This window comes from Trichoderma gamsii (assembly GCF_001481775.2).
Source record: "Trichoderma gamsii strain T6085 chromosome Unknown Scaffold_28.2, whole genome shotgun sequence".
Taxonomy (NCBI): domain Eukaryota; kingdom Fungi; phylum Ascomycota; class Sordariomycetes; order Hypocreales; family Hypocreaceae; genus Trichoderma; species Trichoderma gamsii.
Genome location: NW_020171365.1, coordinates 84,503 through 107,187, shown reverse-complemented (window position 1 = coordinate 107,187; position 22,685 = coordinate 84,503). Strand labels below are relative to the sequence as shown.

The 22,685-nt window shown below is 50.5% G+C and overlaps 6 protein-coding genes across 6 annotated transcripts; 4 read left to right on the top strand and 2 right to left on the bottom strand.

Moving 5' to 3' along the window:
• Positions 1–502: 502 nt before the first annotated feature.
• TGAM01_v207491 (hypothetical protein) lies at positions 503–2,488 on the bottom strand (the record flags this gene model as incomplete). The annotated part of the gene is made up of 1 exon (XM_018805525.1): positions 503–2,488. The coding sequence occupies one exon, from the start codon at positions 2,486–2,488 to the stop codon at positions 503–505; it is 1,986 nt and encodes a 661-aa protein (XP_018661185.1).
• Positions 2,489–6,728: 4,240 nt separating this feature from the next.
• TGAM01_v207490 (hypothetical protein) lies at positions 6,729–10,183 on the top strand (the record flags this gene model as incomplete). The annotated part of the gene is made up of 4 exons (XM_024550111.1): positions 6,729–6,836; positions 6,916–7,256; positions 7,362–9,657; positions 9,716–10,183. 4 exons carry the CDS (start codon positions 6,729–6,731, stop codon positions 10,181–10,183), a joined length of 3,213 nt encoding a protein of 1,070 aa, XP_024405131.1.
• Positions 10,184–10,697: 514 nt separating this feature from the next.
• TGAM01_v207489 (hypothetical protein) lies at positions 10,698–11,129 on the top strand (the record flags this gene model as incomplete). The annotated part of the gene is made up of 1 exon (XM_018805523.1): positions 10,698–11,129. The coding sequence occupies one exon, from the start codon at positions 10,698–10,700 to the stop codon at positions 11,127–11,129; it is 432 nt and encodes a 143-aa protein (XP_018661183.1).
• Positions 11,130–13,402: 2,273 nt separating this feature from the next.
• Positions 13,403–14,548, top strand: TGAM01_v207488 (hypothetical protein; the record flags this gene model as incomplete). Its single annotated transcript, XM_018805522.1, has 1 exon — positions 13,403–14,548. The coding sequence occupies one exon, from the start codon at positions 13,403–13,405 to the stop codon at positions 14,546–14,548; it is 1,146 nt and encodes a 381-aa protein (XP_018661182.1).
• A 1,759-nt stretch (positions 14,549–16,307) lies between these two features.
• Positions 16,308–17,851, bottom strand: TGAM01_v207487 (isocitrate dehydrogenase subunit 2; the record flags this gene model as incomplete). The annotated part of the gene is made up of 5 exons (XM_018805521.2): positions 16,308–17,099; positions 17,191–17,313; positions 17,397–17,483; positions 17,637–17,696; positions 17,768–17,851. 5 exons carry the CDS (start codon positions 17,849–17,851, stop codon positions 16,308–16,310), a joined length of 1,146 nt encoding a protein of 381 aa, XP_018661181.2.
• An 889-nt stretch (positions 17,852–18,740) lies between these two features.
• TGAM01_v207486 (exocyst complex component Sec5) lies at positions 18,741–21,977 on the top strand (the record flags this gene model as incomplete). The annotated part of the gene is made up of 3 exons (XM_018805520.1): positions 18,741–19,047; positions 19,136–21,210; positions 21,267–21,977. 3 exons carry the CDS (start codon positions 18,741–18,743, stop codon positions 21,975–21,977), a joined length of 3,093 nt encoding a protein of 1,030 aa, XP_018661180.1.
• Between the last annotated feature and the right edge of the window lie 708 nt (positions 21,978–22,685).

Genomic DNA, 22,685 nt, shown 5'->3' with positions numbered 1-22,685 from the left:
GGTGTGCACGTGCAAGGGCCGCCAATTGCTGGGGGGTGTGCAGAGTAAGAATGCTTAGACTTGTAAGATGGGATGAAACATTGATCGATCAACAAGATCAGCTATGTATACTCAATGTCTGTATATGATTGGCAGCTATTCAATTTGATCATTTTCTCAGTCATAAACTAATATCGTTAAGTTTCATATATTAACCCTGGCGATGTGTGAGCGGCTCAAGCCTTCTCATGCGCCATACATATCCCTCTGTATATAGAATACCATTACCAAAGACATTGTTCGTCTTCACCTGGATCAACTGCAAGCGCAAAAAGACTCAAGCTAAAATAGCACTGCCCTCTGCCAAAGCGCAATTCTTTGCGTGTTAAAAAACCAGGGTATCAACGGCCATCGCCGTGTGCACACACGTCCCCCGTCTAAGCATATCGTCGTAATTGTATTGTTTGTTTGTTTGGCCGCTCAAATCTTTTGCAATAGCAATCCTTGAAAAATCCAACTCTTTCTAAACCAGTTCCCACTTGGCGACATACGCCCAAGCCATTCCAACCTTACCCTTCTTGGAGAGAAACTGCTGAGCGGTCACGCCCCTGGCGTCTTGACCATCCATAGACGTCAATTGCAGCACCATCACCGATTGGCCCGGAGCGCCAAGATCGCGAGCATTGACATCAGCCCAGTGCCAGTAGCCATCCGTCTCAATCGGAATAATGTCGTCTTTGCGGCCATCGACACCGTGGAATTGTAACAGGAACAAAGGAGGCTTTCCACCGCCATTCTTTTCTGATTTCCAGTGCTCGCAGATTTTTGAAAACTGGAAGCGAACAACCTCGCCACTGTATACAGATATTTCCTTTGACGCAGGCTCGATTGAATCTTCAGCAATGCCCTCCTGGCCGGCGTTGCCAAACACTTCTACCGGCGGGCCCTGTGAACGGCCAATGATGTATTCATCCCAAGTAATGGTCCGGCCATCCTCTCGGAATTGGTGCCTACCATCAGAGGGGAAATGGGTATTGCCGAACCGGTGGCCGCTGTTTGTAAACTGCACGGGACTGAATTCTTTCTTGAACAAATTGTTATTTCCACAAATGTGGCCAGCTCCCCAGCAGGCGTCAAGCAGCCTCCAAACACCGCCGTCAACTCTGACAGCGTTCCATGCGTGGCCACTAGGGTCAGCTGGCGGCGGTCTTTCTCCCTTTTTCAAGGCAGTGTACCCGTAGCCTTTGCCATGGCCACCGACAACAATGCACTCCAAGCCTGCCTTGTTGGCGATTGCCTTGTAAGTCTCCGCATAACCCTGACAAACGGCTGCACCGTATAAAATGGTATTTTCAGGTGTTTGGCCCCTGATGTTTCCGCTGAAGAAGGCTTGTGTATCATATGCGATGTTGTGGTGGAACCATGTGAAGATGGCCCTTGCCTTGTCATTATACGAAGGGAACGGATCACATAGTGCGCGGGCAAGATATCCTACAGGGTCATTCCGGGGCAGTCCCTCTCTGGGATACTGGGCGGCGACATCGTCAGGTCCGCTCCAATCTCTGCATACCCAACAATCGTTGGTCGCGGCGGGAGGAGCTGGTGATGCCCGAGCTGACATGGCATGGATCTGGGCGACGGATGGTCGAGAGGCCATTGGAACAGGAGGTGGAGTGTCATCAGCAGCGGCAGCAATCTTGGGTCTCGGTGGCATTCGTGGGGGCTGCTCTGGTTGAGTTGCAGATCCAAAGCCCCGGATTTGAACAGTCACAGGGGCGGACTTTTGTGTCGGCCTCGGTGTCGGTCTCGGTATGGATTCAGTAATTGCAGATACCTGGGGCCTGACTGGTCTCGATGGCTGTCTAGGGGGAAGACCAGGCCTGGCCTCTTTGGCGGCGGCCTGCCTCGCTGTAGCTTCCTCCTTGGCCTTTGCTTCCAATTCTCGCCTGGTAGGCGGCAAAGGAGGCAAGTCAGCCATGTCCGTCACGGGTGGCAGCTTATGCACGATGGTGCCGTTGGACCCATTGCTCGTGGTCGAGGAAATTGTCTTTGTCAGTGACAGAGACGACATGGTGGACTGCATCGAAGCTTCAGACGATGCAGAGTTGCGTCGCCCTGAGGGCTTGGGAACCGTAATTGTTGACGTTCGCCGCGGCGGCAGTGCAGGTGACGCCTGAAACGATCCGGTCCTTGACGGCAAAGGAGGAGGTCCAGAAGCATCTGCAGCATTCTGGGTGTTCCGACGAGGGAGAGGGGGCGGTGCATCGGCATTTGGCTTGGGTCTCGGAGGCATTCGAGGTGCAACCTCATGTGCCGAGCTGATGGTCACGACGGGGGCCGTGTGGCTTCGTCCCTGGGCTTCAGCAGAAGGGCGTCCGGGAGGAGGAGGCGGCGGCGGCTTCTTGCAAGCAGCCTCGGGGGTTCCAACGCTGCTGAAGTTCTTCTGCTTGTTCAACGCGGCTATCCGCTCTGCCAGCGTGTTAAACTGGGGCTCTTCGGTGTCTGCCATGTTTTCGACTCTCCCCTCTAATAGAAATAATTTTGTCTTTTTTTTCTTTTTATCCTGGCTCAGTCTCTCATGGACTCTAATTATCCAGAGTGCTCAGACCGACAACCGTGGGACAAGGTGGCGAATCGAGCTCTGGTCAAGCTGCAGTAGCTCTTGGCAGGACAAAACGAACGGATGCGTTTTCGAGCTGCATGCAGAAACGAGAGAAGAAATAGAAATGAGATTCGCTGCTGCCCTTCTTCAGCTAATTCAAATGAGCGACGAGACAAAGAGCACACGCAGGAAGAGAAGAGGGGCGATTGTCAGAAGGATTGTCGATGTTTTATAACGAAAAGGTGGCCAAGCAAAAAGTGCGTGCATTAGCTGGTTTGAAATGCCGACTAGGGACGGAACCAGGTGTTTGCTTGCTCTGCACAGCCCACTTGGCCGCTCGCATGTCGTCAGTACCAGCTGGGCGGTGGTATTAATAGCCACCGTGCGAGGTACTGGCTACTCGTCCGGCTTTTGGGTGCCGTGCACGGCGCTGTCCAATTCCAGCTGCTGCAGAGGTGCCGTTTTTAGGCAGATGCGGCTCCACAGCATGCAGAATTTGTAAAGAAAATGAGAGAAATGCTAGTATCAATGCGAATTGACTGTTTAGCAGGCCATATAAAGAGAGCAGACAGGCAGGACCCGGCAAGGCCACGGCTCAAAACGCGCTCTTTTGGCTGGCAAACCAGCTGGGTCTAAGCTATGGGGGGCGGCTAAAGCAGGAGATGTGGCGCGATATGGCCGGGCCCGCAGCCTCACGGCCAGGTTAGGCAATTGCCGAGCGGCATGTAATCGATATGGGCGCTGTGGGAGGATTCCGGGGTTGTCTTGGGTGGTACCTCAGGCAGGGTTTGTAAGTGAATGAGGAGTTTTGGGACCGGCCAAGTGGTGGCAGCACTGGATGGGTCTGTGGTCTGCGTGCTGTTGATTGGACCCGCATTGTTTGTTGGCTCGACGTGCATTAGCTGATGATATACAGATTTTGGAGGAGGAGTAGTTGATGGGGTCCAGGCAACCGAGTGGATTGTGAATGACTCACTGATTCTGATGCCCGTGACAGTTTATGAAGAAGTGTTTATTGATTTATAATTTCTTATTCAAGTTTTCTTATGTTATTTTACAATTGTGATCTGCGAGATGAAATAAGATTTCACATTAGTGACATTACCCATATTGATGAACTTCATATCACCACTTATCAGCGGCAGGTCCATCTTCTCAAGGATATTCACACATGGAGTATCATTCAAACTAGTCGTATGGTATCATGTAACAAAAACGACCAACAAGTAGTAAGACTGCCAACCGGAAATTTGTTCGTGAGAGCATCCAGAGAGATTGCCGCTGCACCCAGCCCTGCCAGGACAAGGGCCATGCTGCAAGATGAGCTCGATTCACGAGACGCAAGCAGTGATTCAAAGACTGCCCGTTGCCCGTAGTCCTGCCAGTTTAGCGGGTAGATCTTCCAGTCAACTCACACTAAGTCACAGATCCCTTGATTGAATCATCTCAACCCTCGGTACTGTGCATGTCATACCATCATCGCCTGAATTCCACAACTTGAGATCAGACTCCCGTCTGGGTGGTCGTTTTAGACGCAAAATGCCTAGTATCAGGTGAAAAAGCTTCATCTTGTGGCTTACTCTTCTGTGTTTTATCTATGCTCTTCGTTAAACCCTATGGCGTCGTTTTCTTTAAAGTGGCATTGTGTCACGTTTTCGGAGGAGTCTAGGACAGTATAATCCGTACGGCTCGATTCTAGAGTGCCCTACTTGGTCAGGGCTGACAGCTAGGAAGTCCCATACGCCGCTTTCATTCATGTCTCTATCGGATGGTTCTGGGCTTAGTGATTGGTTCGGTTGATCTGCCGGCATGTTGTCCTCGTTGTAGCTCTCCTTGTATGCTTCCTCGAATAATGCTTTCTTGAATAACAAATAGAATTGCTAGTATGACCACGAGGACCTCTCATCAATCCAAGTTAGTCCTTCTTTGCTTAGATCCTATCCGATTCTTGGCCACAGTTTCGAGTCTGGGTTCGACTCCGAGTCTGAATCTGGCGGTTTGCTCGAATGTTTGCGAGCCCGTTTTTGTTTCAACTTCGTCGAGAGTGCCGGACTGAAGATCCATTGCTCTCTTGCGTTTCTCGCGAGGTTGGAAATTTGCTAGCCTTAAAGGCAAAGTGTCAAGAGTATAAGCGTTGGAAATCTGCCCGTCGGGATTAATTTGATGATGCAGCCTGGCCTTTTCACCCGGCAAGGGCGTTTCGCCAATGAATCTAGGTTTCGCCATTGTGTTTTTTATTCGGTGAAGCACTATCTCTAGTTGCAGTGATGTAAATTTCTGAGATACTTTTGGATACCGTGAGGTTTGTTGCTGCGGGATGAACGTGATCTGCTGTGTTAGAGTTGCACGTCGTTACTTTGGCAAGAAGCTCGGTCAGAGAGTCATGTGTGATTACGTGATGACAATGGCAATGTGACAAGCAAGCGTTAATCATATCAAGCACCCAGACGATACGGAAGGATGTCTGATTGAAACAGGAAGAAAAAAACAATGATAGCGGAAGCTCAATGTACCTCTAAGAGGTGCTCGCCAGAAAAAGAAAAAGTTAGGCCTAGAACAGAGCTACCTACCTAGGTCAACGCCTTTTATTCCAACGTCAATATCCAGAGAGTCACACGTGAGGAGCTTATTGCCTGGTGATTTTTGTCACCATTTACTACATGCAGGTAGGGAGATGTTTAATGAGCATGCCATGGATGAGATACATGCAAAGTGACCCAAATAAACTTAATCAGATATCCAACCTCTGATCGGTTGAGGATTTATGCAACAAGAGTATCCATATTACCTCATCTGCATGGACTCATATAGTACATTTAGTAGTCCAGGAGCCCTCCTTGGTAGGATTACTGAATGCAAATAGATTACTAGAACGATACCAGGAGTATTTGGCCAATCCTAACTTGACTGATAAAGGCTTATCGATCCTCTTGTTTTCGAGCGGCATTGATGCCCAGGCACACAGGCAACACGCTACTTGAGCATGCATCTCGTCTTGTTACTAATACGTATCATCCGGATGTCTCGCTAGATGGCTAGAGTTGTGACGGAATGTATCGGCCAATATTGTGCGAGCTACTTACTAGAGACCAAAAGCCTGCTATTTTGTACGACAGTCTTGTTCCCTCAGCGCCTCCTAGCTCTCAATGAGGCTCGGCATCTTCAAGGACAATGAATGAAAATTTACTTGGCGACTCATTTTGCAGCTGTATATCTCAGTGCTGGCAATGTGTAATAACCCTCATGAGTAGGTGTAACCATAACAATATTGGCAGCATAAGCTGATCAATTGGTGCTACTGCTAGTAACATGGCGCCCATATTATTGGCTTCGGCCGCGCATGTGTCCGGCTTGTGCTCGTGCGTGTTTCCCCTCAGAAACGCCCAAGCTAGCGAACAGCCAAGCGGTTCCAGCACCCACACCCCATAATTACAGGGCCCTGAGGACCGAGAGGGGCCAAACTCTGCACGCCTTAGCGCCAACCAGCAGCCAGCGCCGCCTAAATGGGCTCCTCCACCCCGCTGAGCCGGCCCCTCTACCCGCCCAAGTGTGGCCCATCATGGGCGTGTTTCTTCATCCTCTCCCCACTTTGCTTCCGTCCACCTGCCGCTCCCGACTCAAGTCAGTCAATCAATCAATCAATCAATCCGTCAATCCAATCCAGCCAACCAGCCCCAGCCCCAGAAGCTTCGGCGCTGGTGCCAGACGGGAAAAGGAAAGGCAATAAACCCTGAGCGCAAGGCCGAAATCCGCTCAGGCCGCCTCGCTCGTCGTGCTCGTCGTGCTCGCAACGTGGCGCTGGCCTCGGTCTGGCTGAAGTTTGACTTTACCTCCTGTCGCAACCTCTACATCACATCATATCGAAAAACATCGGGTTATCAGCCAGTGTTAGGTACTATCAATATCGTCACCAGCGTCCTCCGCGGCACGAATCCCTCTTAGCCCGAGTCGCTTTACGGCCCAGTCAGCAGCTGAGCAAACGGACTTTGCGTGCTCTTCGCTGACAGATCCCATCAACCATCTACAAACGGCTTCCGTGACTATCCCTCTTCCCCATCGTCGTCTGCGGCGCTGACGAGTGCGCTTCTCTCCGTCTCGTCTTCGTCACCTTCTCGCCCGCCTGCTGCTGCTCGACCAGCGATCCATCATGGCCTCGAGCACTGCCGGCGACGAGATGGTGGCAGCCGCGCCCAAGAAGCAGCGGCTCCTGTTCGTCGATTTGCCGCCGGAAGCTCAGCGAGAGATCATCTCACATGTATGGTTCCCTTGTTGCCCTGTGACGAAGCTAAAGCCATCCGTGCACCCCATACTTACTTATTCGTCCTCCCATCTAGTGCTCACAAAGCGATCTGATATGCCTCGCGCTCGTCTCTCGACACTTTCATGAACTCGCCTCGGCCCAGCTCTACAAAAACTTCCACATCATCTTTCCCGACGATGACGACCTCAGCTTTGATTCTTCTATCGACGGTCTCGCCAGCGGTCTTAATACGTTCACCACGAGCAATTATGACTATGCGAAACACCTAAGAGACTTGTCCATGGACACTCTTAGTGCTGGCCTTAAGGGAGAAGCCTCTTATCAGTCGTATTTGTATTCCGCTAGTTGTGGAAAATTTCTAAACACGCTTTTACATCTTACTCTCAGACGAGCCAGATCTCTGGAAGTTTTTCGGTGAGTTTGCGCATCTCCGCCCTACATTCGAGTATCCCAGGATGTTTGTCTGAGCAAGGCGTGAGAGTGAGACATACTAATCTTTATGGGTTTCCCTTTTTGCAGATGGAACATTCGCGTGGAATTGAGCCGGCCCGTCTACCGCGAGCTTCATCGAATAGCTTCGCTCAAGAAGCTACACATTCGAATGCAGGCAGGAGAATCTTACTACATGCAACCACCACCACTGCCAGTCTCTTCCGACATCCACCCTCAGCCAAGTGCGACAAATCCTTGGGGAAGCATCCCGCCGCTTGCTCCCCTTTCTCTGCTGCCTCCGCCGCCGCCGCATCCGGGACATACCATGCCTGTGCTGGGCGGACCCCCGCCTGCTCTGATGCCACCGTCATACAAATCAACGCTTAAGAACAACGTCGGAAAGTTCACAGACGGTGCGAAAGAGCCCTCCACTTTTTCAGGCTTCAAAAATCTTAAAAGTCTAAGCGTCTTGGATATCGACAACCTCGATATCGTGAGCGAGCTCAGTACCTGTATCAAGAACTCAAGCTGGACGCTCACTGAGCTTCAACTATCATTATCCGATACTTTGGCTAACCAGGCGCGTAAGCCTTCACCCGGTTCCGACGCAGACGATTCAGACGTTGAGGGTGAATTTCAAATTGATCCCACAATCCAGAACAGCAGTATGAACGACATTGACTATGACACTATCGGCCCTGTCAGAGCATTTCGAGCCCAAGAGGAGCGAAAGCTTCAGGAGTCTATGCTTGGTAGAATACTCGAGCTGTACCCCCAACCACCTAACGCACGGCCCAAAGCAGAGAATGATCAAGCCAGTCAAAAAGCCGTTAAAAAAGACGCACAAAAACCACCATTGACCGCTAAAGAGGCTGCTAGAGAGGCCCTCATCGAAGCCATAAAGAACCTTGAATCCCGATATATTGGTGGGCCATCTCGATTCTCAGATCGGCAAGAGATCCTTGACACTATGGCAGAAGCTGCGAGGGATTATGTAGATAACATTGACCCGTCCGGGCAGATTATAGAAGCGCTAAATGTCTCTAACGGAGATGCGCCAGCCATCACAGGGGGGGGTGTATACAAAGGCGAATCTTCAGGCTCAGGCTCAGGCTCGGGCTCAGGCTCGGGCTCAGGCTCGGGCTCAGGCTCGGGCTCAGGCGCGAAAACACCCGTTGAGGCCCCTGTTGAGGCTCCTTCTGCTGAGGAAGCTGGGCAAGTTCTCGCTACCACGGCAGATGACGTGGTAAAATCCGAACAAACTTCGTCCTCGAAAATGGCCAAAAAGCGAAGCGGCGACTTTTCCCCGGAAGATATTGATATTGCGTATGTAGATGACATTGGCGATGCGTTTGAAGAGGCAGAAGACTCAAACCCTTCAACTGCGGTGGAGGACAGCCCCGCGGACGAATCTACATCCGGAAAAGAACCTCAGCAACGCAATTCTTCCATTGGTTCGGCGGTTCCTATGCCCGCAGTTGACGCTGTTGCAATTGACGCTGTCGCAATTGACGCTGTCGGAATCGATGCTGCTGCAACATCAAGCAAGGCAATTGAATCACAGGCTGAAACTCACCCTAAGACAACTGAAAAGGTCAAAAAGCTTGCTTCTGCGACGACGGCAAAGGTCAATCTCGAGAGTCTAATGGACAAACTCGGCTCATTTCGAGACCGATCAAAAGCCATAGGAAAACGAATCGATGATATGCGCGCCCAGGGTTCAGTGATGGACCAGGTGCTGATCAAAGACGTCGACGAACAGTCTACAAGCTTTAGTGCCATGGTTACCGACATTAACAATGAGTTCCGGATAGTCGAGGAGGAGCTAGACAAGGTGGAGGCCCAAGTAACGGCTATCAACCGTACGAGCGCGAGAGATTATATCCGCAGAACAAGAGGATTGACGCTTTCCTCTCTAAGCATCTATCTCGTGCCCGTCAAGGCATCAGTTCTATCACGGTCACTTAATTTGTCCTGTCTCAAGCAGCTAACGCTTCTCAACGTTGGCAACCAAGTGCCTATCTGGGGTCTTCTCGCCAAAGAGAACAGACAGCGGCCTCTTGGGTTGAGAAGCATCTTCACTGATCATGTAAGCGAGGCGTTTCTCACATTTGCGTCTCAGCTCGAAGAGATACACGAGCTCTTTCTACTGGAACGCGACGTCAAGAGTAAACCTGAAAGTTTTGCACCGCGAGGGTCAACGATTATGGATCAGATCCGCCGGCTTGTCCTCAAGAAGCACATTCGCAAACTTAGGCGACTGATGATCAGGGATGAATCTACTGGACCCAATTGGGACTGTAATGAGAAGACTATGGTCCTTATTTGCACTCAAGGGCGGAATCTCAAGGAGTTGGCGCTGAGTATGAACATCCACGCTCTGGTAAGTACAGATAGGAAGAAGAAAAAGGACACAAAAAAACGAAAGCTAACTTTTACAGCATGTTTTCATGCAATACGTCTCCGGACTTGTCAATCTGCTGGCCATTAATATCATACACTTTCGCAGCCACGATGCTTGCATGTCGGTTATGCGAGAAATCCTAAGGTTCACTGTAGATAACCTATCACACCACCCCGGGCTCAAGCTGGAATGGATCGCAATGGAAGGTGATCGCGTGTACCGAGTGGTCAGGCCAAATCAAGAAGCTGATGACGCCCCGAATGAACAAAGCAACAGCAAGCGAGCGAAGGGCAAAGGAACGGCTCCGATGAATGGTTTAGGTTCTGGTTCCGGTTCTGATCTGCACAATCCTTTCCCCATCGACCTGTCCTCAGAAAGTGATAGCGAAGATGCAGATATCAACGTGGGAACCCATCTGCGGTTCAAGACAATTGGACCTTTGCGATATTACGACGTCTGGGGAATAAAGATTTTTGAAAAGGAGATACAAAGCGGGAGATTATAATGGGTTTTGAATTGCTTTCTTTTGTTATATTAATAGTAACCAGTGGTAGCAATTCAAATACTAGCGTCGTCAAAGACCTTTCACACCTTTGTATAATAGTCTATGATGCGAGGCATGTGGCAGTGTCTATTCATCATCCTTTGTCGCTAACAAACAAAGTTGGATCAAGGAATACTTTTCTCACCAACAGCTGAACGAGAACCATGGCCTTGATTAAGACTGTTACTTGATTTAGTGTCTTGACATCATCTTTGTCGCCAACAAACAGAATTGGAAGAAAGAATACTTTCTTTGCTAGAAGATGCAGCGTCACGAGATAACGCGAACATCTATTAGACTAGGCCATCTTTTTGGGTATATAAGCTGCCACAAGATCAGCCAGATATCGTCCTGGTGCTTGAATAACGACAACAGTTTTTGCCTTTCAGATAGAACATCAGATTCTGAGAACAATCCGATTGTGTCAAACCTCCTATCTATTTACAAGCTCAGAGATTACATCACACACCACAAAATGGAAGCCAAGAGCACCCGCCAGCGCTTGTGCCCTCACATTGAAGACCGGGACATTGAGCGCAAAGAATTCCGCGATCAGTTCAATAGAGAACTTGCCGAGCGAAAGTCATGGGAAGAGCAGTTTCTCGGCGGAGAGCGCAAGACGGAGCGAAAGGCCACGGCATCAAAGGCTCCTCCTTCTCCTCCGAGCACGCCTGAGCCAGAAGAGCAGAAGAAAGTGCAGCAGAAGGATGGATCTACACAGCAGGAGGATCGAGCAAACAAGCTGCGTGAGCGATTGGCGGCTGATATGCTGGATCAGGAAATCAGACAGCACAAGTTTATGGCTGAAGTAGAGGAGGTTAAAAATCGACAGGATGAGCTTTATGAGCGTATGGAGGAGCAGCGCAAGAAGATGGAGGGGGAGGCTTCTGAGGACGAGAGATATTAACAATGTCGTCGTGGACCGCTCATCGCTTTTTCATCTGGCTATCTTGTTTTCTTTTTGATTCTGATCTATTTTCCTTTTTTTTCAGCATGGATAATACGCATATGAGAGTTAGCTAGCAATAGACCAATATTTTCTTTTGTCAACTTGGAACCTGCTGAAGTTATGCGGTTGGATAAATTTGTAGGGTAGTTGAATTAAGGCCATCTAAAGCTATACTATGTTCAAGATCCAGCCTATCATCTGTAGGTTAATGGCATCTAAATCACTTGGCATAAGCACTATAGATGCTAGGTAGGAGAAGAATGATGTAGCTTATCCATTGAACATGTATATTTTATTGAATTTGTCACTTATATCGCCAAGTAATGATTATACATGCATTAGAACGGACGAGCTGTGCGGCAATTGTGTCAGCTTTCTTCTCTCTGATCAGATGATGCCTTGCATAGGCCTTGAGTTGAAGGATCTCTGCCGTGTCATGAGGTAATAGTCCCAAGCCGAACGAAGATAATACATTAGTTCCGTGTAAGAGTAGTAGAGCTATTTATAAATCGAGGCTGAATTGGTTGATGTTCCGGATTCTCATCCCTTGAGTTCCACATTTCTATAAGCGTGCGTAGATAGGGATCTACTACCATGCTCTCACATGTAATAAAAGAAGCTGAAGCACTTATCTACCCCAAGACCTGGAAAGCTGAAAGAACTAGCCTGCTGTGGCGTCGAATATCGAGAGTCGAGACTCCAACAGTTCGAAGAAGGAAAAAGGCCCAGATCAGGTTTGGCTTGCAGGTTGTGACGTATAGAATTGGCCGCCCCGCTTTCGGGAAGAAGACGAAGAAGAAGAACGGATGAGACACTGCACCGGAGCCATGGTTTCTTTTCTTTTTTTTTATTTGCTGCGTGGTAACCCTGCCGCTGGATGCGGAAGAGTATTGGCAGGAGGATTTGGTGGCGCAGCCAGCCGAGATCCGTTTCAACCATCTCATAAGGATGAAGGTGGCGGCGGTAATTGGCCCTGATAAGCTTGTACCGTGGGTGAGTAAGTAGACTAGAACCTGCGCATGACTTGATGCCGGCAGTAGTACGAAACAGCAGCAGATGGTGGTTCTTTGATTGTAATTCTAGACATTCGGTTTACTCCGCACTTACATGGCCCTGCCTTTGGAGTGTACATTAGGCCTCAGCTTTGGTGACACGGGCCAGCTTGGCGATGGGTTTCTATTTTTGAGCTCAGCATGGCACTGCATTCCATTCCACTTTATTCTCTTCAAACTGCTAGATACTCACGGCGACAATGGGAAGCGTAGGACCCGGTGTTTGGTAGATACTAGTGGACTGGTTTGTATATCTGGTAATGCCGAGACAACACGGACTGCCGCGTGTCTCGCGTGGCCATGACTCTCTTGAAGCCTAGTGGAAGACCCTTATGTGCATTGAGGTCATACATCCATGACCTGATGCTGCGCACACTCTGTCTGTGTGGACAGGATTTGTCACTCGATATATGCTGCTGTATGTTGGTTGGGATGGCATCACTGCATGCACTCCAGTCGTATGCATCTATGTACGCCATATCAATCTGTAACTGCTAGTAGGTCTCTATCATCGCATATACACTCCCCATGGAGGCTTCCATGTGACCAGAAATGCACCCGCAACGCCATCAATGGCACCGCGCCAGACTGCTCCATGCCCGGTGGCACAGATACCGCCGCCACGGTTCCCGCGCAAGCAATGGACGGGCCGCTTCTGGAAATCTACAGCACTGAATGTAATTGTATACGAAGATGCCACACGTGAGCCACAGCCAAATGCGCCAAACGCGCCGCCATTGCTGTCATTTCAACAGGGTTGAGTATGTACCTACTTTGTACAGGGGCTTCGGCAGCATTTTGCACCCCCTCCCAATAAGGCAATACCCAACGCTCAGGGCTTCGCTCTAACCTTGTGCTGTCTGTCCGTTGAGAAGGAGCCTTCCAAGGTCCTTGCCGTTCACCTATATTTCTTTTTTTAGGCTACGCGGATGCCCGCTTTGTTCATTAGATTGCGTTTTGGCTCTTCGCTTTATCTCTCTTCGTCCCTCTCTCATTCTTTTCTCCTAGCAGCCATCTTCATCCCTGGACTCTGTCTTTTAGTGTCGCTTGACTTTGAACCTCAACCACTGCTCTTGTCTTCTGCTACACATCCAGACGCATTCACACTTGAAGCGTTACAACGAGCCCCACAGCGGCCTTCTCCCAATTCGACGTCATTATTCTCACTCAACCGTCAATATGGATCAGCTTCTCACCAGTCTCTGGACAAGAGGCGGTTGGTTTCGCGCCTTTACACCACCTTCCTCTGCCGTCAACGATACTAGTAGTATCGCCTCTGTCCAAAATGAGCCGCCCAAAGGAACTCCCATCCTCAACATCTCATCAGATGTCCTGCTCCTAATCGGAGACTACTTGGATGCTTCGGATATCCTCTGTCTAAAGCTTGCTTGTCGAAGCACTTATGCGCTGTTCCCGCAAACTCTCAAGACAATGCTCCCTGGCCAAAAGAAAGCAGTCCTCCCCCTCATCGAAAAGGATCATCTGGGCAGAGGGACCTTTTACTGTGCCCACTGCAATAAATTACACGCTTTTCAGCCAACTACTGGACCTCAGGCAACATTAGCAGACACTGGAGAGAGACCCAAGCACGGCAAATGTTCCCGTCGAGATCGATTCTCTCCCCTCAACAATCCCTTTGGCCTCAGTTACGCTCATGCTAGGCTGGCTGTGAATCGTCACTTGTACGGCGCCGAACACGGCATCCCGCTGGCCAATTTGTGTATCGAGCACAGCGAACAGCGAGACAAGACCACCATCAAATGCTCAACCTCGGCCAAAATGATGGATGGAGAGCTGTTCTTGCGGCGCACTTACGTCTTCGCTGTGGCTGAGACTGATGTGGCCGCTTTCCGCAAGGGTACTGGCGCGCGCGACTTCAAGCTGTGCGAGCACACTTCGTTCTTTTCCGGCTCTTCGGCCTTTCAACAGTACATTCCAGAGCTGCAGAGGAGGCCACTTACTGGCGGCTACAACCTGGTGCCCTGCCGCGAGGCTCCGGGATCCTGTGGCTTGTGCCTGATGGACTATGACATCACAATCGAGCCTTGCATATTTGCGGATAGCAGCATCAAGTCGTGGAAAATTGTCATCAGAGCCACCCACCAGCTCGGCGATTGCCGTTCTCCTGAAGACTGGAAATGGGCACGATTCACTGAAGCTCGCCGACCGCATCTCTTCTTCCCGAATCGACCTAATCGTCGCGGGTCGACTTACAGTCCTGGCATGGTCCAGAAGCGATGGACCGACGACGAGATGGAGGCCTGTGCGGTGCTGGACGGACCAGAGTCCAATAGGGGCTTGTTTGGCCTATCTTTCTTCAGCTAGGCGGCCGTGTACGACAAAGAAGTAACCTTGGCTGGTTTCGCTTTGTCGGAATGCTGCGCACGTTGCCAGGCATGAAACACGTGCGGATGCAACGATTACACAAAAGACACTCGGTGTTACCGCAGCTCTGGGGCTCAGCGAGCACATTCATGTACAAACTTCAAATCATGCGACCACGACACACGCAATCCTACGACTACAAATGCCGACAATAGATTTTCCACTTACCTTTTCTTCTCTTTCTTATCTCGGTGCTTCAGTGTGGGAGTGGCGTCGGATTCTCGGGTAGCATCTTTCGTACGGAGCGATATGAAGTCTATCCTTTTCCGGCCAAAAATTGACATCCTCATCCGGACATGGGATTACTTTCGCCTACTTATTCCACTCTTCTACGGCCTTGGCGCGTTATCGATCCTTTTACTCGCTAGTATGTTATGGAATTGGGCGTCTTGTATTCGGGATTTGGAAGTTGAACTGGCATGATTTACGACCTTGTTATTACTACGTATCTGCGTTGCGTTAGGGGTGCATTTCATCATCACTGCTATTTGTGTATTCATTTATGGTTTCTTTTTGCAAGGCTGGGTACTGGCGTTGTTGTTTTGGTTGCCGGATTGGGCCATCTACTTTCTCATGTACTACCATTTGTATGAACAACCTGCCATCCCCCTTTCCGTGGAATTTGGCATTGAACAGCTAGCGATATTTCTGTTTGTTTTCATCAATTGCAATAAAAATCAAACCTCTTTTCAACGAAATGAAGATTTTCAAATTCAAACTAGCAATTTCAAATATTTTGGTGCTACTACCCTGGTGTGCTCATGCATGCATGGTGTGCATGAATAGGTAGCAAATAAATACTGCTGAGCAACCCGAAAACCACGTCATTTTCCGATGTACGGATACGCGTAACGACATGAAAGCCAGGTAGCTGAATCATGGGATTTTGTACGGTTGAGTTTGTTCCCCCCTTATGCTTGCACTATAGCGTGGCACAAACATACGGAATACCGAATCGTGCTCCGTATGGCCGAGTCTCTTCCTCGTGTCACGGAAGCCGTGCCGACGGAAGATTCTCTTTTGCTGTTGCATGAAGATTCTGCGGTGCTTATACGGGCATGCTTAGTATGCAGTATGTAGTAGTACTGTTTCATACTACATCAAGTTAAGAAACAGGACACAGCAGAGAAGAGCCACTGTTTAATACGATATTGATGATTTTTGAACTTGTTTTTGGATTATTTTGCTGCGCCGTGGCCGAAGTCCAAATGGACGACTGCACTGACACACCGTCTAGTATTTTGTCCATGCATACATGTTCTAAACCGCTCGTCCCATTTTTTGCCCCCCCCTTTCCTTTGCCTTGCCTTCCCTCCTCCCTCCCTCTCATCTTTTTTTTTTTTTGTGGAAAATCTGTAAATGTACTGATGCTTGCTACTAATTGTGTCAATACACTTTTTGGAATAACCGCAATGAAAAATAATGAAATTGCCTCTTCTGGTGGATTTTTTTTTGTACAAGTATGAAAGAAATAAAAAGGTTATGTATGGCGGGAGCAACTTGAAGGGTGCCCACTGAAGAAATAGGCATAAGTAGCTCGAGTTACATTGATGGTATGACTTTGCGGCGATGACGGGGCGTATGTGGTTGGTATGATGATGCTTTCTTTGATGGATGGTATAAGAGCCGCGGAAGAGAGATGCTGAGGTATCGAATCGAACTTGATGAAAAGAAACAGAAAGACTACTTTTCATCAAATTTACAGCTTCTCAATGATGGCACCAGCATACTCGTGGGTCTTGGCCTTGCCGCCGAGATCACCGGTCAGGGACTTGCCCTCGGCCAGAGTGTCAAAGATGGCCTTTTCGATCTTGTTGGCGTGGTCGTTGAGGCGCATGTGGCGCAGCATCATGATGGAGCTGAGCAGCAGGGCGGTGGGGTTGGCGAGGCCCTTGCCGGCAATGTCGGGGGCGGAACCGTGGACGGCCTCGAAGATGGAGCACTCGTCACCGATGTTGCCGGAGGGGGTCAGGCCGAGACCGCCGATGAGACCGGCGCACATGTCGGACAGAATGTCACCGTACAGGTTGGGCATGACGAGGACCTTGTCGTTGTAGGGGTTGGGGTCGGTGACCATCTTCAGGCAGGTGTTGTCGAGCAGCTCGGCGTCGAACTCGATGTTGGGGAAGTCCTTGGCAACCTGCTCGGCGGTCTTGAGGAAGAGACCGTCGGACATCTTCATGATGGTGGCCTTGTGGACGACGCGGACCTTCTTGCGGCCAATGGACTCGGCGTGCTGGAAGGCGAATCGCAGGACACGCTCGCTGGCCTCCTTGGTGATGAGCTTGATGCTCTGGACAACTCCGTCGACGACGACGTGCTCGATGCCGGAGTACTCGCCCTCGGTGTTCTCTCGGATCAGGACGGTGTCAACGCCGTCGTAGGGGGTCTTGAAGCCGGCGACGGATCGGCAAGGTCGCAGGTTGGCGAACAGGTTGAAGGTTCGTCGCAGGGTCAGGTTGAGGGAGACGTGGCCCTTGCCAACGGGGGTCTGTAAAGCAAACGCATCAGCACAATCGATTCTTGTCATGCCATCCGGTCCAGCTGTGAATGATCTGGACACGAGCTCTTATTTTACGCACAGCCAGAGGACCCTTGAGGGCAATCTTGTTCTTGTTGATGTTCTCAATCGCAGCGTCGGGAATGGCGGTCCTGCCGTCCTTGATGATGGGGTTGACGTCGATGGGCTCCCAAGCAATTGGGGTCTACTTCCATTGTTAGCCATTTTGGTTTCTTCTTCTTCTTCTTCTTTTCCTTCTTGCTTCGAGAGATAAGATATAAGTCGTACCTTGGCGGCGGCAAAGATGTCCTTGACGGACTGAGCAATCTCGGGGCCGATACCGTCACCCTCGATCAAGCTGACGAGGAAGTTGCCCTGTTCATATTGTAAGTATTTTGTCTAAAGTTGCGCAAGCGCCAAGCTCTGCGACGTGAGTGAATTTTTTTGCCTCCTCGGATCCGGTGACATAGAGACAAAGCAAGTCGCAGATGGCCCGGGGCTTGCGCAAATTAGGTGTCGGCAACGTACATTGGAGTCCTTGGTTCCGTCGTACTTGGCAACACGCTCCTGGGAGTAGAATCGTTGGTTCTAAGCCGTGCATGTTAGACAATCATCATTTTCCTTGTTCTCCAGCTAAGCCGCAGTTTGGTGTTTCATACCGAAATCGACCAGGTGGCGGCAGCGCGGGGAGCTGCTCGCACGCAGTGCCTGGCAGGGCTGGAGAGAGAGCGGATGGCCAGCATGGTGAAGAGTGAAACAAGTATATAAAAGATGAGACGTCAAGGAGAGGAGAGGAGAGGGAGGCTGGCGAATATCTGCGTGGAATAAGAGAAAGGAAGAGAGAAGTAAAAGGGAGAGTCGCTAATAAACAAACTCCATCTGGAAAGTTTTTTGGCCGAAACCTGAGAGCCGGCGATATGCACGCCTCAGCCTTGGTTGCTGCGCTGCGAGTGGCTCAAACGCAAGCTGAGTGGGTAGAAACCAGCCACATGCGCTGTGGCTCGCGCGTGGAATTTCCCTCATTCGAGCTTTTTTTCCTCTCTTCCGCTCTGCCGCGTCGGGTTGGGGCCTCGGATGCCGTTCGGTTTGCGGCTTGGACGCCCCGAGCTACGCCCAATGAGGCGGGGCCGTTAATTACGTCGATGCTGCCAGCTCTTTTTTTTTTTTTTTTTTTTCTCTCCCCCTTCGTCTGGCACTTGTAACCTCGGCGTGCTCCGTGATTTTTAAACTGGGACCGGCACTAAGTGCAGCATGACTACTTAGTAAGGAGCTGTGGCTTTGAGGGATGGAGGGTTGCCCCGAGATGTGGCTGGTGCTGGATGAGAGCGTGGCATAGTAGTAGAGTGGGCTGAAGCACGGGGTAAGGTACCATCCAAGGTACCTGGTCTTGCATCAGCTCCAATACCGTAGACCTTGTTGCAATCCACATCCAGACCGCGGCAGCTGCTTGCGGGTTGCTTCACGTTGGCTGGAGCAAAGCAATGGTCGCTGCACCCTTTGCCAGAATCCCGAACACGAACCGCGACACAATCCGGCCCTGCTCTTGCGGCATGCTTGAGCGTCCTCTGCAGGCCTCCACACGATCCTCAAGCTCCGTAGCTTAACAGCGCTGGCTGCCTCGATTCCGCCATCATGTCCGACTACGAACGAACAATCCTCGATTTCTACCAGCTGCCCACCTCGTATCCGTCAGAATGGCCCGCAGAAAAGGACGATGATTCCTCCGGCGACGAGGGCGACCCCAAGAAGCACGGCCGCCAAAAGTCGCGATACCAGGCCCTCGAGTCCTCTGGCGACGGCAAAGGTGCTGCCGTGGGCAAGAAAGGAGGGGTCAACAACTTGGTGTTGAAGGACGAGCCTGACCCGCTGGGCACCACCGACAGCGTTGTCCGCTCGCTGAGGGAAAATGGCCTCCAGGTCCAGGACGACGTGCGACTTCGTGAGTCTCCAATGGCTCCTCTAGTACTTAATGCCGAGCTCCGTTGAGGCTGGCCCGACAACACAGCATACTGATCGCATCTTGATAGGCAATCGATTCATGCTGTCCTCGACTACCTTCTCTCCCACCTTATTCCTGTCCCAGATTCACGCCAGGGCCGATACACGCACGTTGCTCGAGGGCCTGGACATCCTCTCCCAGTCGATTGATCAGAAGTCAGCGTCTCTAAAGGTCCTTGTCGAGAGCAACTTTGAACGATTCGTCAAGGCGAAGGCGACTATAGACAATGTTTATCGAGAAATGAAATACCGCGGCGCCGAATCAGGACCCGGAGCGAGGAGTTCAGTTCACGGCCGCCACGCCAGCCGGACGAGCTTACGTGGCAAGGGTGGATTAAACAGCCCAATGGCCATGTCAGCGGATTCTCGAAAGAAGAATGCCCTCATCAAAGAGAGTGAATATGGCGTGTTGGGAATCAAAGCCCCCCTACTCGACGTTTCCGCCAAGGCAGAAGATGTGTGGGGCCCTGCTCTGGGCGGTCGCGAAAAGGAAGAACATCTGAAGGACTTTCAAAAATACGTGAATAAATTCAAGGATCCGCTGGAACTGAGCACCATAATATCCGACTGCATTAAAAGGAAAGACTACGAGACCCTGGTGGAAGCATATAACCGCGCCAGGCAGTTTGCAGACGACGCGCGCGTATTATCAAACAGGCTGGGACGCCAGTCGCCTGAGGACGATGAGCTCTACCAGCTCATGGTGGCGGCCCGCGTGTGGTATGACGTTGATCGTCAAATCCAAACCTTCAAACGCGAGGTGTGGAAGAGGCTGGTTTCCTTACATACCTTGTCGAAATCTGAAAGTCACGGTGGCCGAGGCCTGGATCAGCACATGGATGTCATTACTCTGTTACTGGAGCTTGGCGTTGGGGAGAGTCCGATATGGGTGTGGCTTCTCAGCCGATATGAGTTCCTCAAAAGCAAGATTCAGTCAACAGCTGATCACACCAAAGCGGAAATTGAGGTGCTTCGCCGGAGATTGGCGGCCAGTGAGAAGCCTTCAAGTCGGGTTATTGCCTCTCATCTTCGCACACTAGGTCGACAGAGCATGGACAGCAAGCCGACTTCGAGCGATTCTGCAGATGTCATTGAGCTGTGGGAGAAGATGCTTGCGTTCCTGGCTAGCTTGATATCCCCCCAAGGTATTCTCGGAGACCTTCTCGAGTTTTGGCAGACTGCGCAGGGCTTCATAGAAGGCAGGATTCAAAAGACACTGCCTACTGGCTATAATGACGAGTCTCAAAAGCACCATCAGTTGACACAGAATAACATAATTGTTCTCGAAAAGGGCATCGTGGAGCTAGTAGATCTGCTGCGAGGACACGTCCATGATTTCTTTGCTGGTCTTCCCCCTGAAGATATCAGTATGGTCTTTTCGCCGCTCCCCCTATCACCCAACTCACCGGCAACGGCCAACGGATTCGGGCAGTCTCTCAGTCCAACCTCACGGGACCCTCGATTCAACTTTGATCCAAATAACCCGCCACCCTCGTCTCCCAAAAAAGGTGAGCCTTGGGAGAAGCTTGCCTTTTGGCCGCCTTGGTCGAATTCCATCAGCGGAGTTTACTATCTCTGTAAGATGTTGGCATTAGTTGGCTCAGGTGCCTCCGATCTTGCCACCATCGACCCAATCCGGTCAGGAAATGGCCAAGTTCTCGAACAACTAAAGGCCTTGACTGGTGTCTCCAGAGAGCGCTGCGTGACGGCCCTCTGTGCCGCATGGAACAAGGACGCCGAGAATATGAAGTTCATTGAAGATTGGCAGCCATCTGCAGAGTCGGGCGACGTTACGCGGATGCCTGCAAGCTTTGCGGTATTTGAGGGTGGCCTTCTAACCGGCATGCAGAAGATTCTCTACATCTCTGAAGCCATGTCGAAGCCAAATGCGGGTGACATTGTCCTGCCACCGCCGGCCAAGTTGCTCCAGATGGTTCGGAGCCAGTACGTAACCACCTTGTACAAAGCTCTCAGCGGTATGGTGGAGAATGCAGAGCGATCCGTGAGAAAGGCCGAAGACGAATGGTCCATTGGCCAAGAAGGAGGTGTCTCTACCGTAGCTATATCATCAGTAGGGAAGAGCACGCTTGACGCTGGAGACCGAGTAAGTCTTGAGAATACCCCTTCTCTCTTCTCTCAAAAACTTACATGTGTATTTAGAATGTTCGAATGCTTCTTACGCTGAGCAACCTGCAAGCGCTGCGATCTCAAATCGTTCCCAACTTGAACTCGCAGTTTGAGAACGCCTTTTCGGTTAAGCTCACAGACGAGTCTAAAACCATCAAAGACGTGCTTGGCCAGATCGACGCCCGTCTCTTCCAGTCGTACACCAAGCAGGCCACCGAGAAGCTTCGCGAAATCATCCTCGCCGGCCTCGAGGATCCGGACTGGGCTCCCGCATCTGGCGAGCGACCTCAGACGGCAAAGCCATACGTATACGAAACGCTTTTGACTCTTGTGCTGGTCCACTCTCAAGTTTCTACCACGGCTGCTTCTCTGACGCCCCAGGTGCTCTCCTTCTTGCTGGAACAAACCTCTCTGCAGCTGCTGGATGCGTTCCGCAAGCGCTCGCGCTACTCCCTCAGCGCTCTTATCCAAGCCACCCTCGACGTGGAGTTTATCGCCCAGACGCTCAGCCAGTACACGACGGATAAAGCTTCGGAGCTGCAGGGCCAAATCTACCAGGAGCTGGATAGCCGCACGGACAATGACGCCCGTGCGAGACTGCAGAACGAGCTGCCCGAGATGCGCAACGTGCTAAAGAAGCTTAGGGACGCGAGCAAGAACGAATTCGCTTGCTTTAAGAAGCCGAGGCGGGCGGCGGGACAAGGATCTTCGCGTGTGGATAGTGGAAGCTTGTCGCCGACTTAGAGGGTTGGCAACTGGTGCATTTGAAGAAGAGCAAACGGAGCGGTTTTAGTTAATTCATTGGTAGGACGATAGAGAAAGCATGAATGAGAAGCATTGGAAATTTGATCTTCGAGAAGAACGTTCTTTTATATTGCGAGTGTGATTAATCATCTATTACTATATATCGTGCCCCGTATGTGTGAGCTCGCTGTTTTCTTAGATTATGGCTCATTGACAGCCTCGAGAATCAGCTCCCGTGGTGCTACACAGTGTCATACCGCCGCAGAAATTGCGCCATCGCTCTATGAATATAATATAAATAAGGATATAGAGAAAACAAAGGAAAGAAAAGGAAATTTCTTCCATAATGATGGGAGCCCGAGCAGGGTTCCTCTATCACATTTTTGTGTGCCTTGCTTTCGCAAATATAGGGAGAGTCTCAAAAAAAAAAAAAAAAGCATGGATACCCCAGGACCAACGCCGGTGTTATGCGAAGATCGTTTGGAGTGTAACTGAGGCTAAGAAGGGTTTGCCTTGACAAAGTTCTCTTCTATGTCGCGAATATGTGTTTTGGTTTGTGATTGTATATGTACTTTTTCGCTTTTGTACTTTTCCGCCGTCTAATATTTGCATGCATCGTCTCGCTTCGTTTCAGTTTGAGTCAGGGGAAATAGGAGAAAATGAAGGAGAATATGTCTCCACGCCAGTGAGGCAAAGTCGTCTTAATCA